At 51.0% G+C, this 18,460-nt stretch overlaps 7 protein-coding genes across 8 annotated transcripts; 1 reads left to right on the top strand and 6 right to left on the bottom strand.

The window, feature by feature from the left end:
* Positions 1-5: 5 nt before the first annotated feature.
* L3040_006189 (uncharacterized protein) lies at positions 6-1,670 on the bottom strand (the record flags this gene model as incomplete). Its single annotated transcript, XM_066156818.1, has 6 exons — positions 6-521; positions 616-701; positions 764-876; positions 970-1,257; positions 1,400-1,553; positions 1,661-1,670. 6 exons carry the CDS (start codon positions 1,668-1,670, stop codon positions 6-8), a joined length of 1,167 nt encoding a protein of 388 aa, XP_066011330.1.
* Positions 1,671-4,828: 3,158 nt separating this feature from the next.
* On the bottom strand, positions 4,829-6,093 carry L3040_006188 (uncharacterized protein; the record flags this gene model as incomplete). Of its 2 annotated transcripts, XM_066156815.1 has the most annotated exons (4): positions 4,829-4,885; positions 5,037-5,688; positions 5,763-5,801; positions 5,861-6,093. In XM_066156815.1, 4 exons carry the CDS (start codon positions 6,091-6,093, stop codon positions 4,829-4,831), a joined length of 981 nt encoding a protein of 326 aa, XP_066011329.1. The 2 variants fall into 2 exon arrangements, with proteins under 2 accessions (XP_066011329.1, XP_066011328.1); XM_066156814.1 differs by having other exon boundaries at positions 5,037-5,808.
* A 257-nt stretch (positions 6,094-6,350) lies between these two features.
* L3040_006187 (uncharacterized protein) lies at positions 6,351-8,021 on the top strand (the record flags this gene model as incomplete). The annotated part of the gene is made up of 3 exons (XM_007288373.1): positions 6,351-6,461; positions 6,509-6,656; positions 6,709-8,021. The coding sequence occupies 3 exons, from the start codon at positions 6,351-6,353 to the stop codon at positions 8,019-8,021; spliced, it is 1,572 nt and encodes a 523-aa protein (XP_007288435.1).
* An 895-nt stretch (positions 8,022-8,916) lies between these two features.
* Positions 8,917-9,913, bottom strand: L3040_006186 (uncharacterized protein; the record flags this gene model as incomplete). Its single annotated transcript, XM_007288374.1, has 5 exons — positions 8,917-9,007; positions 9,098-9,422; positions 9,504-9,528; positions 9,582-9,805; positions 9,862-9,913. 5 exons carry the CDS (start codon positions 9,911-9,913, stop codon positions 8,917-8,919), a joined length of 717 nt encoding a protein of 238 aa, XP_007288436.1.
* A 1,181-nt stretch (positions 9,914-11,094) lies between these two features.
* On the bottom strand, positions 11,095-12,571 carry L3040_006185 (uncharacterized protein; the record flags this gene model as incomplete). The annotated part of the gene is made up of 6 exons (XM_066156802.1): positions 11,095-11,137; positions 11,191-11,217; positions 11,347-11,586; positions 11,750-12,243; positions 12,341-12,385; positions 12,479-12,571. The coding sequence occupies 6 exons, from the start codon at positions 12,569-12,571 to the stop codon at positions 11,095-11,097; spliced, it is 942 nt and encodes a 313-aa protein (XP_066011327.1).
* Positions 12,572-13,445: 874 nt separating this feature from the next.
* L3040_006184 (uncharacterized protein) lies at positions 13,446-14,655 on the bottom strand (the record flags this gene model as incomplete). The annotated part of the gene is made up of 3 exons (XM_007288376.2): positions 13,446-13,461; positions 13,640-14,579; positions 14,634-14,655. The coding sequence occupies 3 exons, from the start codon at positions 14,653-14,655 to the stop codon at positions 13,446-13,448; spliced, it is 978 nt and encodes a 325-aa protein (XP_007288438.2).
* A 1,176-nt stretch (positions 14,656-15,831) lies between these two features.
* Positions 15,832-18,453, bottom strand: L3040_006183 (uncharacterized protein; the record flags this gene model as incomplete). The annotated part of the gene is made up of 1 exon (XM_007288377.1): positions 15,832-18,453. One exon carries the CDS (start codon positions 18,451-18,453, stop codon positions 15,832-15,834), a length of 2,622 nt encoding a protein of 873 aa, XP_007288439.1.
* Between the last annotated feature and the right edge of the window lie 7 nt (positions 18,454-18,460).

The following is an 18,460-nucleotide window of genomic DNA, read 5'->3' as shown; positions in this document are numbered from 1 at the left end:
GGTGGTTACTGGTAAGAGAAAGTGACTTCCTCCTCACCCTCATCCTCGCCATTCAAATCTTCGATCCCATCGCTAAGCTCCGTGAGATCAATGTATCTGGTCTCTTTAGACGTTGGCTCTTCATCATCCGAAAGTTCCGTCAGGTCAAAGAAATTTCCCTCCTTTGCTGGCAACTCCCGCTCCACTTCTGCGTCGGCCTCTACTGGCAGCAAGGGTCTTCTGGCGACCGGCTCCGCAATGACTTCCTGCAGTCTGACCAGATCAAGAGGGTCCAACGCCATTTGAATGGCTGTCATCTTTTCAGACCGAGATGAGTCCATCAAGCAGTTGCACAGTTTTAATCCGCATGCAATCCATGTTTTGGTAACTGATAGGATTACGGGTAGCCGGTGTACGGCGGCATGCCGCAGTTGGTGGAGACTCCGGATCGCCATCTCCAGATGATTCCAGTCAATTTGAGCCCTATTTTCATACAGGGCACGTTGGACGGCAATTTTATGAGGTGATAGGGCTTTAACCCACTTGGAGGAAACTAATCAGCAAAGTTCGGAGAATCAACCGTGAACCATAATGTAACATGTGGTGTGGGGCAATGTTTGTCAAGGGATTTCTCACCGTGTTCAATTCTCCTTGCTCGGGTACTTCCCATCTTAACTCTAGCAGCACTGTATTCACCCATTGGCGGGCCCAGTCGAATAAGGCTATACGCAGGTCAGCACCTGTCTGTCCAAGATTGGGGGAGATGAGTCTCGTGGTTACCTACCATGTTCCGCGAGCTTCTGCACAGTTTTGAACAGCGAATGTTGAATGTGGAATGGGATATCGGGATTTTCTGGGGCGGCCCGAGGGTTGAATATGCTAGAGCGGTTGTTGTTGCTGTTGTGACAGGGGAGTCAGCAGCTGCTATATGAAACGTACACTCAACCAGAACAGGGAAATATCACTGGTTATCACGTGACTGATACATACTCGGGGTTCTGAGAGACCTGATAGGGAGGTGCCGCAGCTGGTTGGCCGGGCCGGCCGGCGTTATTAGGGGCGGCAGCAATCCGTGGAGCTGAAAGTTTTTGAACACGTCCCGAAGCCGGGTCGATCCGTACTGATGTAGCAGCCTTTCTAGCCAGCTTCCGTTCCTTTTTGCGGGCTTTGCGGCCTTTCCGGCCTTTGCGGCCTTCCTTGTATGAAACCGGCGGCGGCGATGATCCTATGAGAACAGGATCACCCTCGTCACCTTTGCCAGCGGACCTTGTTGTCACCCTATTGGACTACTTGTCAGTACGATAGGTTCATTGGGTGGTGAGGTTCTCGACGGCGCGCCGCCATGGAGGGCCATATTGGTGCCTCGATCTGATTATCCCAGGGGACGTGGCCTGTAGGATATGATGCTGATCGCACTTACATTGGAGATGTATTGGGAGAGAGATCTTCTAGTGGTAAAGGGTACGGATCTTGGTTTCGGGAATTGATGTTCGACTTCGACTTTAACTTCAGGTCCAAGCTCACCAAGGAGGTCGGTCGTTCCTTCTGAAAACAAACCGAAGTGGGTAGTGGATCTATGAATGATGAGATAGCCGAGGTGCCAAGATTCTGTGTAACGCCTTGCCCAACGTCCGTAGCTCACACAACTACAACCACATCTATCCATAGGTATCATCTATACCGAAAGCCATAGTATAGGTAGTTATCAGCTCCATACCAGACAGTGATAAGAACATTGCACTTTACGCCGGTGCAGGCCTATAAACGTCTATCAATCTTGCAAATTTTATAGAATAGCCAACGGAAGCTCTCGTACGACCGAATTCGCCTCCGAATATACAAACCGAATATTTTTTTACCAATTACGAACTGCGCCTCCTCCTCCTTTTCTCGATACTTTCAACTACTTTACTCGATTTAGCTTACGGCAATTTGCTTTACACGTTATCCGCGCGCTTTTTTTGCTAGCTAAATCTTCTACACGACTATTACGAAAATATAAATACTCGGACCGGTAGGACACTACGAAGAAGGATGAAATACGTGGCTAAGACGCTTTGAAAGGGCTTTGGATCCGCGGACGTGATAAAGGAAGTGACGTTTTGTTTGGCGATTTCGACGATTATAAAGCCAAAAAGAAGAAATTGGAATGAGAAGAGCTCGTCGGGAGGGTATTTTGAGGATTTTCGGATTTGTGTATGCGCTAAAGCTTAATCGAGCAACTTTTTCTCGACTTAATCGAATAAAAGGCTCGATACCTTTTATCGGACTTATTGAAGGAAAGCTCCGCCGACCTTACCTAGAGTCGAGAAAAAGATATCGCAGTTTAGATTTTAATCAAAGTTTACTTTCTTTCGTATTATCTATCCCGCTCTTAAAGGAAAGGAGTACTTACTCGTTTCGATTCGACACTCTTTTAAATTGCATTCTAAAGTATTATAAGGTGATATTAAGTCGATCTAAGAAAAGATTACAGCTGCGCAAGGGTTTAGCGCCTAGAAGATCGATTTGATAGATTATATATAAACCTTTAGCTTTGCACGTCTCCGTACCTTTTAGAAGGTCCCAGGACGAGGAGCGCATGCTACGCTTATAGTCCGCTAGACTTTAATAAATACAACAACAACAACAACAACAACAACAACAACAACAACAACAACGAACATAATACAACTCAGGCACAAGTCTGACAAATGATTGTAATACCAGCTCCAAATTCCAGCTGCGTCGGCGCCTTCCTTTTCCCTCACCAGACGCACTTCAGTCTCCCGAGTACCTGCACCAGACTATTCGAATCATACAAGGTATCTACTAAGTACCTAAGCTTTCCTAGATATAGGTCAACACTCAGCCTTTTTGTCTTGGCGCTTCCCAATCGCCGTTTCCAATCGCCGCAAGCCCACTAAACACCATGGTCCTTGGATTTGTAGAATTCCCTTCTTCGTTCCTCGCCTTTTCGCCATCGATGTGACTTGTGTTCGAGAAACCACGATTCGAGAGGGGGCTCGGCTGAACATGATGCGAGTGGCAGAAAGTGACGGGAGCTTTTGTTGTCAAGGCTGTAGCATAGGACTCGGTATCCTCTAGTGAGCAGATGGTCGGAATTCCATTGTGAAGCAAGGGTTGTCATGATAGCTACCTTTGCAAGATGGTGTTTGCAACTTGCTGGAGACTGATATTAACTTTTCAAACCCGAATTCCACAGCGGTATGGGAAACATTGAAGAGTTCTTCACAGCCTTGCGGGGGAAGGGGGAAGATTGAGCATTTGGGAGATAATCGTTGGCTCGCTTAGGTGGGCCTTCTTACAACCTTTCAGTCTTAACCGAGCCGACGATTTAGAGGAGCCTGGATTTGTTTGTGAGTGGTTTTGGGAAGCCTGGGAAAGAGTTTTGGGAGCACCATCTCACGGGCGGGAATACCTCGTCATAACTACGGAAGACGAGAAGGTTGAATACATGATTGTTTTTTTGCATTACATTTCGACAACTATGCACTCTCTGCACTACGTGCCTGAGCCGGCCTGCCTCCCGTGCCCTTCTCACCAATGATGATGATACCCTCCAATGTTGATCTTAGAAAAGCGTCCCCTCGTCAATGCAGCAAGTTGGTGTGCGCGGAAAACAGAATGAAAAAGAAAGGAAATATCAGACAGGGTAACCAAACAACCAGCCACTTTTCATCCTCCAATCAATCAGACGAAAGCTTGAACTTGCCATTCCGGAGAGCGAAACGCTACTCAATCTCCGGCATGTCGAGCTTCTTCTCCTCAACTTGGCAATTTGTCGCTCCACCCTCCATCGGTATGGTTTAACGGTCCGATTGCTTATTCACTTAGAGCTCGTGCTTTCTTGGATTTGAATGTATCCATCCCATGGATCTCTTGGTCTAACTCCTGCTTCAGATTGGGAACACAATCAGGAGCTAGTCGGCAGATCCGTGAGATACACGGCGAAAAGGAAAGACGGAGACCTCTTATTAGTGTAGACCGCCTTATGCAAGAGCGTGTTGTGAGTTATAGAGTAGATTTGCTAACAAGTGGGACGTATTCTGGTGCTGCTGTATCAACTACTATGGTTCGTGCAAACCGTGCAGGTATTTACCACGTCAAGATACATGCCACCTGGCTTGACGCGAATTTGTCTTCCTTACATGCATTAACGGTCGGCGTATTGGCATATCCGTACTAAGTCGGTCGAGTTTCGTACGCAGTCTCGCTCACCAGTCATCTCCAAGCACATCGAACGGGTTGTTCGACCTTATTTTGCTGACAGGTGTATCAGTGGCTGCTGCCTCTCTTTTCCGCTTTTTCTTGGACGCCTTATTCTCCTTGGCTGCTGGCAAACAAACTCGTGGCTGGCAATCATAATCCAAGGCGGTCAGGACTCGCTTGATGAAGGCAAGAAACGTTGCGGTTTCAGATTTCCTGGATATCGAAGCCGCACTTCTATTATTCGGGTACTCAATCAATGCCGGAAGAGAATCCAACAGCTGATTCAGTCTGAGTAATGAGTCTGGGATCTTGGTAGAACGGGTTGCGATGACTATGTTGGAGGTCTGTTTGAGCATCCGAAGAGAGAATAACGTGGCCTGCAGTTGAGCGAAGAAATGGACGACGTCCCAGCTGAAGCTCCCTTTTACGTCTGAACATTCAAGTTTGCCCCAAGCCTGTATGAAGAGCTGAATTGAAGGGGTCTTGGAGTTGGAGTGTGACGATTCTATGTCTTGCTGTAACGCAACAGCAATCCAGACTTCGCTTTCCTTCAGGTTTAATAGCTTCAAACGGAGACGCTCAAACCGCTCTATCAAGTATAAACATGCTCCAGGCACTTCAGAGAGTGAAGCGACGTTCAAGCCACGGCCCTTAGATTGATCGATCTGTTTCCGGTGCTCAAAGACCCAGGAGACTTGCTCATCGTCAGGGACAATGAGGTTGACGAGTCCGTATGCTAACTGTCTGACAGCCGATGATACCTCCCAGGCCGTTGTACGAACAGGACAATCAAGTAGAAATGGAAGAAAAACATGAGGTGACACAGAAGTAGCTTGTCTACTCACCGGCGGCTGTCCAGAGATGAGTGCAAGGCTGTTGAACTGGAGCACGTATTCAGAGGTCCGTGGATCTAGAGATCTGAGAGCCTGGACAGTCCCCGCATGTTCAGCGGAGATGATAGGCTCATCAGGTACTTCAGTGTACTCCTTGAGAAAGTCTTGAAATATTTGTGGTTGCTCTGTAACAGCCTTCAGAGAGCGGGCTTTGCTGAGCAAATTTTGAAAACTCCCATGCGGATCGATGTGCATTTCAAACGCCAGAGAAGTCAAGCCGTGGGACTTCGGGAGCCCTAACCGGATACTCAAATCTGCTGGAGAGAACCACTGAGTTCGAAGCTGGTCTGGTTCATCGTTACCCACGGGTGCGATATCACCAAAGAAGCTGACTGCACCCTTAGAGCCCAAGCCATGTACCAGGAGATCCGAATCGCTGGTCAAGACGATACCGCCATATTTCTTCAGGTGGTTTGCACAATACAGATCTGCTTCACCAGGAACGGTCTCAGTGACTCCCCTATAGGTGCTAGATGCATTCAAAGCTTCCAAAATAGCGGGAACCACAAATGGTAAAGCTGGCAGTGTCGTCAGGCATGAAGGTACACTTCGATTCCGAAAAAGTTCGAGGCATTGTGGCATGGCATTGTCAGGTGAGAAATCCCTGCATTGCTCTTTGTATGCAACATGAAAGTTCGACAGACGGTTTGTATTTTCTCTCAGCCTCTTCAACCGTACTTCGAGCTTTCCTGGAGGTAAGAACCCGTCAAAGTATATCTTCATTCTGGGAATATTAGCCAAGCCCTTCCCTCAGAGCCTACAAATGAGTCACTTACATCTGAACATTGCTTTCCCTTAGGCCATCAAGCCACGCAATAGCCACATTTACCAATTCTCTGTACGACGGGGCTGCTTCTAATGCATTTTTTGCACCTGGTGAAGCTTGTAGGCAGATGTAGTAGATCTGATGAGCGAAGGAAGGGCCATCTATCACAACTTTATGGCCACCCAAAGACTCGAGAGTTGTCGCATAAGGACGCAAGAACGTGATCAAATGACGAATTCCCATGGATCAGGAAGAATCAGAGCTTTAGAAGACTTTCGAGACTGAGGTTTGGCTGCTATTTGTATTTGTATTTATATTTGTGTTTGTGCCCGATTCCATTGGTTGCGGTATGGGTTAACAGAAGCCCGGCTGTTTGTTCGGGTGTACGTCGGGCCGGGGTCCTTTCGGCTCTAGCTAAGTCCTCGCCTCAGCTTTTCTCTCCCGCCATTTTCAACATCCCCTCTTCCCCATCCAAACAACACAATCCCCTCTCCCTCGCCATGCGGAATACCCTCATATTCGCTGGCAGCTCCTGCCCGAGCCTCACGAATCAAATCTGCTCGAATCTGGGCATGGCCCCCGCTGCCGTCGAGCTCGGGCAGTTTGCAAACGTAAATCCTGTGCGACCTTTCTCATCGCTGGGCTGATGCTTCTACAGGGCGAAACCAGCGTTAAGATAATGACCAGTATTCGAGAGAAGGACGTCTTTGTTGTTCAATCGGGCAGCAGTAGGATCAATGATAGTATTATGGAGCTTCTCATCCTGATATCTGCTTGCAAGGGAGGCTCCGCAAACAAGATCACCGGTTAGCTCACCTCGCAACTGTTTCGCCCGTCTGCCGTGCTGATAATGTATAGCTGTACTACCATACTTTCCATACAGCAGACAATCCAAGAAGAAGTCTCATCGTGGAGCAATCACCGCGCGCATGCTTGCGAACCTCCTACACGTTGCGGGGATCAACCACGTTGTTACGATCGATCTCCACGCCTCCCAGATGCAAGGCTTCTTCAAGTGCCCAGTCGATAATCTACATGCCGAGCCTCTCATTGCGCGATGGATTAGGCACAATGTTCCCAACTGGTCTGAGGCCGTTTGTGTGTCCAAAAACCCCGGAGGCACCAAGAGAGTAACGTCCCTTGCGGATGCTCTGAAACTCAACTTTGGGATGGTCACGACAGATAAGCGCAGGGCCGGAAACATGAGTGCAAGTATGATTTTGAGCCAAGTGGATGAAACCGACGTGGACGCCGACGTGAGCAAACTCGAAATCGACGACGCAGATGACGAAGCGCCCGTGTCGAAGTCAGGAAAGAAGCCCATACCCAGCAAGTTACAGATTGGCCAGGACGACCAAAAATCAGAGTCCTCGAAGTCTATTACCAGTCCTTCACGGCGAACACATTCGCGTCAAGACAGCCAGCAATCTTCTCGAAAATCTCAAAATATGCCTTCTCCTCTACGCGCAGCACACAAAGGTTCTCCTCTTGTACGCTCAGCGAGTACTCCTGCGGTTGATTCGCCAATCGAGGAAGAAGTGGGTGAAGGTAATGACTACACAGATGAACGAGCTCGAGAAGTCATTCATGGCCGACTGATCCATGGCCATATTGTACCCGATGACTATCCTTCTCCGACGATGTCCGCAATGTCGAACTCTATGATCCTCGAGCGACCGGAAGATGATCCAATGGAGATGTCAAGAAACTCTTCATTTTTCAATCCCGAACCGCATATACTCGGCGGTAGCGCAGACGCCGCGGCAAGCTCAGACGAGGAAGAGCAAGGCTTCAATGATCCAAGACTGGAGCAAATGATTACCCTTGTAGGCGATGTCCGGGGTAGAACAGTTTTTATCGTAGACGACATGATCGACAAGGCAGGCAGCTGGATTGCCGCAGCCGAGTGCGTCGTCAAGCGGGGCGGTGCAAAGAAAGTTTACTGCATTGCCACTCATGGTTTGTTCGGTGGTGAAGCTCTCCAGGAACTCCAAGAGTGTGATTGCATCGATTTGGTAGTAGTCACAAACTCCTTCCCCATAAACCCGGAGAAGGCGCGAAGAACCAGCAAGCTGGTGGTCCTGGATCTCTCGAATCTACTTGCTGAAGCCATTCGAAGGAACCACTATGGCGAATCCGTCTCTGCTCTTTTCGCTCACAGTAACGATTAGAGAGGACTGTTTTTGTAAGCGATTTGATCTTCTCCTATCTGCTTTTGCACAACTACCACTAGCCAGGCGTTGAGGAGGCAACGACTATATCGTTTTGCTGCGGCACAAATGTTCAGGTCGTGATTTAGAGAAAATGATAACGGACTTCGATGATAACCGGTCGCTAACACGACCTTGGTGAAGTTGAGTCAGCTGGCAAGTATTCCACCGTGTTTCCTTTGACGTTTGGGATTCGGGGCCTGTACCGAGCGATGCATTCTGTAGAGAGTGCAGGAGCTACCTTCATCTAGAAGGCAGCTGCTAACGGAGCGTTCGAAGATTGAATTAGCCCTTCGGGGCTTGTCGGGATTAGAAGGCACCTTGTTCTGGCCTTGCTACAGCCTTTTATTAGGATGGGGGACAAGGGGCAAGAGAACTTCCTGAACATCTACTGTTGAATGCTGTGGCAACCCAGTCAGGCCAAAGTTGGCAGTGGCAGGCTAGGGAACGTGGCTGTTATCTTGAAAGGGCTGACACCACCGTACTTGTTTTGTTTGTCCATGATTTCTATCTAGAGAACATCCATAGGTGTGAATGAATGCGAGCTCGTTTATGCTTGTATATACATACGCCGCTAATATCAAATGTGGCATGGTTAGCGTGGAGCATTTTTTCCCTTGGTTTTGTCTTTCATCGCCAGCGTACTAGATATGTAATCCAAGTATGTTGAAGTTTTTCTGTCTGAATACTGGTCGTGTATATATCTATTTTTCAAACTTGCCTTAATTGATTTTTTTTTTGGAGATTTTCTTTTGGGCTCTCCCTCCTCCTCTTCCCCATGAGTCAAGTCTTCAACACCTCGGCTCTCGACCTTCAAACCTCAACCGCCATCTCTCACCAGCCAAATAGCACCCACCTACAGCAGCTGCTTCTCTCCCTCAAGCAAAGTTCCGTTCTCAATGGCATAGCCATGAGCTCTCGCAACAAGCGAGTAGGCCGGAAGATAACTACATCGTATTCCATCAGCGCAAACCCCGAACCGTCCTTCTCTTCGAGGCTGGAGTTTAATGGAAGGAGAAGAGGGAAAGAAGACTCACACATCCAGGAAAGGTAAGACCTCCTTGGCACCGGGCGTGTTCCTCCAATCCCGCATCAGGTCCATCGTGATGCCAAACATGCCCATAAGGTGCACGCCCGCCTGCTCCATGCGGCGGTTTGCGTCAGCGGCCAGCTTGTCAGTGAAAGTGCCCGAAGCGTCAGTGTTTGCCCACACCTCGTACCCTTCGGCGCGGAGGGAGAGCGCCAGGAACGAGGTGCAGACTTCAGTCACGATGCCGGCGAGGATGACTTGCTTCTTTCCAGTGGCCTTGACAGCCGCGCGAAATTCGGCATTGTCCCATGCGTCGACTTCGCCGTTGCGCTCTAGGGAAGGGAAGGGTTAGTGTTTACACTCTCAGAGAGTACGAGGCCTAGGTGCTTGGATCCAGATGGGAGGTCCCTTACTGATGTACGGAGCTGTTGGGTGCATCTTTGTGGGTTTCTCAGCATTGAATTTGGATTTCCGGTTGATGTTTGACTTACAGCAACTATTTCCTTGGGCAAAGCACCGTTAGGACCCGTCTCAGCAGACGTGGTCAAGATCGTTGGCAAGTCGAAGAGATTTCCTAGGGCAGCATGGGCGAGAATGTTGTTCCTGAACTCAACGACGCCGTAGTCTCGCACCAGCTCGCTGAGCCCGATCTGATGATCGACTACCAGAAGAACAGCATCGGTCTTGTTGAGACGGTCGAATGCGACGCTAGTGGCTGCAATCTGGTTAGTCGCCTGCTTTCGAAGTCTCGGAGAAAGAGGGTATAGGTACCCTCGACGGCGGCAGCTCCAGCCAGTGCGGTAGCGAACGCCGAGAACTTCATGTTGGAGAGGAGGCACGAGAGACTGATCTTGAAGCTAAAAGTTGCAAGTGTGCGAGTGGGTTGGAGAGATTCAAAGTGAAGGCCCTGTCCGTCGCTACTTATACTCCTGCTGGCACCTCGACCACTCTCCCGTGTCTTCTATCCTCTCGTAAAAAGGTATCTGGGCTCTCCCGAAAATGGTCGGGCAGATGGCTCGGCGTTGCCCTCTAGTGCATCCTCGTATCCTGGTGACAGGGCGAGCCTGAAAAGCGCTCACTCAGTCTACAAGCCCGAGCGAGTCCCCTGCGAGCGATGAACACCATACAGAAACCGGAAAACAGACGGCATGTATCGTCTGTCTCCCTGTCGTTACCGCTCCTACCCCTTGACTGCAGCACGAGGGATTGGTGGCTCCGGACAGAATCCTGCACGCGAGGCGGAAAGTCGGGACTCGCTGCGGTCGCGGTACCACACAGCCCTCGAGTGTATGTGTATGTGTATGTATGTACGCTGACACCTTTCTCGCTTCCGGAATTGAGGAAGATGGGTTGGGAGATGTTGGCTCGCTCGCTGGCTTGATGATATTGATATCGATACGAGCCCCGATTCCTGACAAAGCAGGCTTGCACGCGATCAGTTCATTGTTCGCAATCAATATACTATTCTGCATGCATGGCATGTAGAATAATCCCGAATCAGCACATCTAAACGAGATGTGGTTTGGTGTGATTGGAAGGAAGACAGCAGGTTGGATGGGTGGATGGGTGGGAAATGCAGAACTCCCTCCCGCTACGCCGTGATGAATAATCGCTTGGAGGATGACCAAGATGGGCGGGAAGCGAGGGTCGAGATGCGTCGAGGTTTCTTAAGCTCTTAGTCAGTCAGTCAGTCAACTTACGTTTGTTTTTACTTTCTGATTGTTTTGCTGTTGCGACTTTGATGAATATGTCTTGTTGTTCATGAGGTTGATGAGTATGTGTTTATAGGGTCTGGCAAGTTCAAGTTCAAGTGCTGCTCGCTAGCTCCCTATTCTAATCTATTCGCTTCAACGACTACGGTACAGGCACATTTTGCTTTTGCGCTTTCTACTTTGGCTTACATATCATATGTAAAGAGAGAGGGAGAGCTATTACCCTTCTTAACGAAATGCTTTTTTTTTTCCAAAGTTGGATATTGTTTCTTTCTATTATGTATGTGTGGCATTAATTAACATTTCCACAGTGGACCAAAGGCTCGAATATGATACTGGCAAAGTTAAGCTCGTATTCGCCTGTCTATACAGCAGTTTCGTCACGTACAATTTGATCAAGTCCCATCTCGCACGCCTAGCACTACCGTCAAACCCTCCAACATCCAACATCCAACCGCCCCCTCCCAATCATGGCGCAACAACTCCCAAGAACACCTTATCAACCCAGCTACTATACGTCGGCAAGATGGTACCGATGCTATACGCACTACTCAGGGCCTTGGCCCAGCCGACCCGCGTCCCCGCGGCGTTGGAATTCGCATACTCGGCAAAGTAGACGTTAGTGAGGACCTGGGCCGCGTTCCACGGCATCCAGCCCGCGGCCACGATGATTTTCTCAAGGTTCGAGTTCTGGAAGACGACACGCGCGTAGTCGCCCCACGGCCGGCCGAGGTAGCTGGTGCCTTTGGCAGCTGTTGCTCCGCCGGCGCCGACGACGAGCTTACTTTTCTCCCCCCATTCCCTCCCGGGAGAGAGGGAGAGAGGGAGGGGTTAGCGATGGCTTTTGAATTTTGACTTTTGCTTTTGCTTTTGCTTGCGTGTAGGAAGAAGCCGGTGTGGAATGGGAAGGGAAGGGCAGGGAAGAGGAGAGAAGTGGGAATACTCACGCTCTGTCAAAGACAAAGAAGCCATCCGTATTCGAGGCGTCCCGGCCCTGCGCCGTAACGACCGACCCACTCCGCATGACGCCGACGGTGCAGCCCTGGAACCAGGCCTGGCCGGTCGTGCCGAAGATGAAGTCGACAGCGCCCTCGATGTAGCAGCGGCCGTAGAACTGCGAGCCGGTGTGGGCGTACAGCGTGTCCTGCCAGCCCTTGAACGCGCAGGCGTAGAAGCCGCCGTAGAGGCCGCGGGCGGAGACGGCCACGGCTTGGGAGGCCGTGCCGGCGCTGTTGGTGATGTTCATGTTGTACATCTTGAAGCTGTTGCTGTTGACGAGCAGCGTGGCCGAGGCGTCGTTGCTGCCGACGGCGCTGGCGTAGGTGGCGTAGGTTACCAGGGCGAGGTTGGCGGAGGGGTTGGTCGAGGGGTAGGCGGAGCCTTTGATGGTGATGCTGTCTTTGGAGATGGTGAGCTTCTCCTTGTAGGTGCCTGGGTAGACCTTTATGGCACGTATCAATCAGCGGGATCCTGTAGATACGGTTGATGATATATTTTATCGGTGATGATCAGAGGAAAGGCAAGATAGGTAGACTTGCATAGATAGTATCGCCTGCCGAAGCAGCGTTATAAGCAGCCGTGATCTACGATACACCTGTTAGTCTACATACTTACCCATGACAAGATCAAAATCAAAATCAACAACGACAATACCGATACCAGGGAATCTATCTCACCGTCGTATAAGTCTTCCCCGACCCAACATTCAGCGTCGCAGCCTCAACACTCGACACGACCACCGCCACCGTCGACAGAAGAGATAGCTTCATTTTTGCCTCAGTCAATCAATGCGATAATAACCAAAAACCAAAACCCAAAAAACCCTCCTCCCCATTCCCTCTTCATATACTACCAATTAATCTACTCACTCACCTAGGCGACACAAAAAAGGGGGAACTCGGAGAAATAGGTAGGTAGCCCCATCCCGTCCCATCCCCGCCGTGTACGACGGCGGTCAGCCAAAAAAGCGTACATGCAAGCAGGCTGCAAGCAGCCACAGAGTGACCTCCCCTCCACTATCTCTCACTCGTAACAATCCTCCATCTTAGCTCCTCTCGCGGGGTAAGTTCAAATTTCGCACCAATGATAAATTCGTCCCCCATCTCGCTTTGCTGGTCGTACGACCAGCCCAGCCCGCGCAAGCGAACCGTGCCGTTGAGAAAGAAATACTCGGGCTGGTTAGCTATCATCTATCCGTTTAATATTGGATTTTTTTTTCTATTGGAGGAGAAAATGGTTTTTTTTTTCTTTTTTTTTTTTTTTATAAAAGCGGTAGGGAGAGGGGGGCAATTGCGTCGACAGCCGACGGTCGGATACGTCTTTACGTTTTGATTATATTATATGTTTGGATAAAGCAGCGAGTGGGTTAAGCGAGAGAGGAGAGAAGGAAGGGAGGACCAGAAAAGTAGCGAGATTGTTTACGTTCCACTCTTTCGCTCGAGAAGATCACCTTTTTTTCAATCCCCCTTTTCTCTTCTTCTTCTTTTTGATGGATAAATGAATAAATAAATGAATAAATTACTCTATTTCCAAATTTTCGCTCGAGAATATCCTATCCGTCTATCTATTACTGAATTATTGTGACAGTCTATACATAGCGAGAATAGGTAGATCGAGGGGGTTGTTGATTTCTGAGATGGATAATTAATCCCGTTTCAAGCTTTGACCCACAAGCCACAAGCCACAGACACAGAATCCAGACGCCTACGCAACCTACGATACGGAGGTGCTCAGGGCAAATTGTGGTTTTCTCTCTCTCTCTCTCTCTCTCTCTCTCTCTCTCTCTCTCCCCCTGCAACAGAATACTCTTCTCATCCTTAACATTAACCCACACGTACTCCACACACCGCGGGTCCGTCTTCCCAGCGCCCAGCGTCACAGCGAGCAGGTTGACCTCCAGCCAGGTAGGCCGCATGCCAAAGTCCTCGAGGCGCTCCCACCACTTGGTGAAGCGCTCAAAGTTGACGTGCGCGTCGTCCACCAGGTGCAGCTCGATCATAACCTGCCCGACGGGCATGACCCCCGTCTTGTCGCAGGCTTCCATGAAGGCGTCGAGCGCGGCGTACTCGCCGCCCTCGATGTCGATCTTCAGGATATCGATGTAGGCGTGCTTGTTCTGCTGCATCAGGGTCGCCAGCGTGAGGAACTGCGGCGTCTTGGCGAGCTCGTCGGTGCCGCCGAGGCCGACCTTCCGGAAGTGCACGCGGGCCGAGTGCGCGGCCGGGATCTGGGAGCCGATGCGCTCGACCGAGTAGTCGTAGGCGTAGATCTGCGCCGACGGGATCCGGGCCAGCATCTCCGCCTCGAAGGTGCTCTCGTCGTTGACGCCGAAGCTGTAGATGACCGTGTCGGGCCAGGCCAGGAGATGGGTGTTGGAGACGGCCGGGCGTGGCTTGCTCTCGTAGATGGACATGCCGCAGACCCATTTCCCGCCGTCGCCGAGCCGACCGATGCGCTGGATGTCGTGGGGGCACGTCCACGAGGCGGGGAAGAAGTCCCAGAGCGTGTACGGCGTCTTCCCAAAGTCCTCCATGTGCTGTGCTGGGAAGAGGGGTATGCGCGGATTCTGCGGATGCGCAATGGCCATCTCGTGGCGTAACGCGACGGACGAGCGCCAGGATGATTCGGAGCGCGCCATGCGTTGGTGGGTGGTGAGGACTCGCGGGGAGGAGGTCTGGAGCGGTTGTGGCGAGGAGGAGATGTGGAAGAGGGTTTTGGATTGCTGCATGAGGACCATCATGAAGAGGATGAAGGCGACCCAGAACCAGAGGCCGCAGACTATGTATGACCCATTAGAGAACCTTTAGGACGGTTGAAAAAGGGCTGACATACCTTGAACTATTCGGAGCGACATGTTGCCGCGTGCTGGCTGTCCGACGAGATAATCACTGCTACCGGGAGACAGATATACTCAATATAACAGACCAGAACCAGATAAAAATCTCGACAACAGTAAAAGAACGGAACCGGAAACAGAACCTGCTGTAATTAAAATCCAAATCCAAATTCCCAAACCCCGAATATCGACTCGCGAAACGCAAAGAATCAAGATGCCACAGAGGTAGGGGAAGGAATAAACAAGAACGAAAACAACCCGTTTCAGACCGGAGAGAGATGCTTTAGCCTTTTGTAGAGAGAAATCCAAATAGAAATCACATTAGGGCAGGCAGATTGTCCGATCCGACATCAAACGCCTCACGCCCATCGTTTCACCCACCGGCCAAAAGAAAACCGAAGTAGTGTTTTCTGGAACGCGCTGCTTGCACGTTATGCCGGCGATCAGTCGAAGAAAAGTTGGGACGGGGGGTGACGGTACGGCCCTCAACGTGGTCTGAGCCCATGGCTCAAGGTAAAAGGTAAAAGGTAAGGAAAGGGGAAGACAGGTAAAAGGGTTTGTATTGTTTGTATGTAAACGGCTGTGCAGAAAAGAGACGTAGATAAATCTGGCGATATAGTCATCTTGTTTACCTCCCCCCCTTCCCCCCCACCCCTTTTTTTGAAGAGGCAGGAAGGGGAGCGCTGTGAGGGGTGTAACGTCTCGCTTACTTCGCCGTACGAGGGACCGGACGCCGTTGGAATGGGGGACTCGATAACTTACATACTCAGGGGACGCACCAGAACTCACAGGAGTAAAGGGGATAGAAGGGAAAGCAAGTTGAGATTTTTATTTGGCCCTCTCCAAGAGCTACAAATATTCGTTTTCGTCCAGTTTACGAAAAAGATACGCAATATCGCTCGCTATGCAGCAACTGTAACGCCCAACAATGCAACCTGCCATTCCACCCTCACCCCAAATAAATCTCCCCTCATATACACACAGACCTGCAAGATAACTCTCGCGTCAAATAGTTCAACCTGTCGTCATAGCATTCCGTGCTCAATGTATCCACAATGTTCGTTCCAGTCGTATCTCCTGGCAAGCCAGTCCTGTCATCGTCGTCAATAGTCGTAGCTACGCAAAGTCATCATCTCATCAATAAGCAAGTGTGCAAGTGTGCAAGTTGCGGTGCCAATAATGAAGTGCGACCACTTAGTCCTCGTCTTCCTCCTCCACAAGAGCAGGTGTTCTCCGCTCATTTCTTCTCTTGGGTCGTCGGTGTCGAGCGCTGCTGATGTTGCTTGCTGAATCATCAGGTGCCAACTCGCTCATCAGCTCTGATTCGGGCTCCCAATCACTCTCACTGAAGATCTCACTTCCTTCTCCCCAGTTCTGTCTCTCGTATCCCGGTCCCAATCCGGAAGGGGGACAGCCAGGTGTGCAAGCGCTGATGATATTTGGAGCCGGCCGTCTGGACTGCAGAGACATCGAAAGACCTGCGCCGCGTTCCCGAAGAGCCCGACGGACCGTCTCAGCCTTGCGGTGCAAACCTTCGAAAGCATCCTCCAAAGCCTCCATGCTGAGGTAGATCTCGCGCTCGACTTCGGCAAGTACGGCGATCTCAGTTTCTTCATCATTAGAAACGGGTTGGCGGTTTTGAGCAAAGGGCGTGGGACCGCGGGACTGGAAGCCTCCGATGGAAGGAGAGAACGTGTGGTTACGCATGGGCGAGAACGGCGTGTTGTTTCGAGACATTGGGCCGCGGAATGGCACACCATTTGCTGGCGTTGGTCCCCGGGATGGAGGGTTCGCTGAATCATCAGCTCCAGACCACAAGAAGCCATCAAAGCGACCCGAAGTCAGAATCTCCCATTCCGAAGCGTTGATGCTTGACATCGTCGCCAACAGGTTGTGGAGGTTAGGATTCTTCAGCAAGTAGATCGCCGCCTCAGGGTCTCGGGGAGGGTGGGGAAGTCGGTACAGTCTCTGAATCGAGTGTACTGTCTTGACCATGAACTCCGAGCGGGGCTTTGCTTGAGGTGCCCGGGAAACTGGTTGTATAACCGTAGATCCAGAAACCAAGGCATTGAAGATTGGTCGGTCGTGCTGATCCAGATGGGTGAGGATGGCAAAGGACAAGGTCTCGTCATCGACTTCCTGAGGAGGAGTAGCCGCAGTTTGAGGACAGCTCGAGAGCCATTTATCAATAGCAAGCTTTTTCTTCTTGTACTGTGCAAGGTAGTGCTCGCGGAATTGCTCACCAATATCGGGATCCATCTTGACGGGGGAGCTCGGTCTCTCAGGTCCACCATCTCCAGAAATACCAAGTCCGCTTGACAGATCCTCTCCCGCCCGAACACCCAAGGTTGCAAAATCAAAGGCTGGCCAAACAGGATGCTCACGTCGACCGCTGACCCACTCCAAGACCTCTCCCCATCCCAGGCCTCGACTGCCCTCGTGAGTTGCAAGGTCTGGGTGTTGACACATCACACACGCACAGCCTTCCGAAGAGAGGTCCCGGTTGAAGACGTTCTCCAATCGATCAAGCAATCTACGAGCAACAGACCGATACCCAGTAGCAACGGCCAGCGACCCGTTCTTGTTAATGACTGTCTCATACTGATTCAACACGCTGTAGAATGGTCCGAATATCTTCTCGATCTCTGAAGGAATGGTCGCAGCCTCTCTCGCGCCGTTGTGTTGTGGAGAGTGGGCCGGAGCGGCAGAGAGCAAGGTCTTGGGAACCGGACGAAGTAGACCGCCATTCTGCATCAAGTAGTCGACCCGAGGAACATTGACCGGTACATTTGGAGGCGGTGGAGGTGGGGGGGGCTGTGGTGAGTCGTCTGCACAAGAAGCAGCATCTTGACCTCCCAAGTGAAAGAAAGCTGACGGAGCGGGCTTGATACTGGCAGCAGTGGGCGGGGGGATTTGAGGAGTCTGCGTCGGAGTTCTTGGTGACGAGTCTTGTGCGGAGTCCGGCGAAGAGTCCGTGTCCAAGACAGGTGGGCGCTTGCTCGATGTATCTTTCTTCCCCTGGTCCCGCTTTGGAGCAACCGAGGTGACATTCGAATCTACCCCAGATCCAATCCCCGAATCCCGAACTCTTAAATCATCAGTCGACTTTCCATTCCGCATAGGTGGAGATTTGATGGGAGGGTCGGGCTTCGAGCTCTTGGACTTTGTAGAAATCTTTGATCGGGTGGTCGTCTCCTTGATTTGGTCCTGGCTTGCCAATTTGGCGAACCACGAATTTCGCGACTCCGGTCTAGCCTCTTTCTCTGCATCCTCTTGAACCTTGGGCATCCGGCTGAAAGAGGCCTTTCTCTGCTGCGAGACCTCGGTTTCGGGGGGGCTTGGGGGCCGACCGTCCTTCTGGACGTTTCCAGGCTTTGGATTCAGGGTATCGGTGGATCTGGTTCTGCCCTTCTCTGGGGAGCCGAGGTCGGTGGAATCCGGGGTATATGGGTTCTTCTTATCCGCGGCAGGCAATCGAACGTCGTCTCTGCTGACCGCCTCCTTGCTATAGGTCTTATTGAAGCTGGGATATGGCAAGCTGCCTCTGGATGTCGCACCAGGTGCAGACGCCGTCCGCGACAGCTCGGGCACCAGGTCTGCCATAGAGGTTGATGGTTCAGAGCCTCTCTCACTGCCTTTCTCCGACCCTTTTTCTCTCTTGCGTCGGTGGGACGACCTAATAACCTCGCCAGTCTCCGGGTCGATGATTCTGGGTCTCGTCTTTCGAGGACGGTTGGGGTCTCTCTCGGTCTTCGATCTGTGGCGTCTCTCTGACGGTCTCTCTTCACCCTCATTCTCCTGGTCGTTGTGACCCATTATTGGT

The sequence above is a fragment of the Drepanopeziza brunnea genome, assembly GCF_022702325.1.
Source record: "Drepanopeziza brunnea f. sp. 'multigermtubi' strain 214-2 chromosome Unknown ctg10, whole genome shotgun sequence".
Taxonomy (NCBI): domain Eukaryota; kingdom Fungi; phylum Ascomycota; class Leotiomycetes; order Helotiales; family Drepanopezizaceae; genus Drepanopeziza; species Drepanopeziza brunnea.
This window is presented reverse-complemented; position numbering and strand designations above follow the sequence as displayed.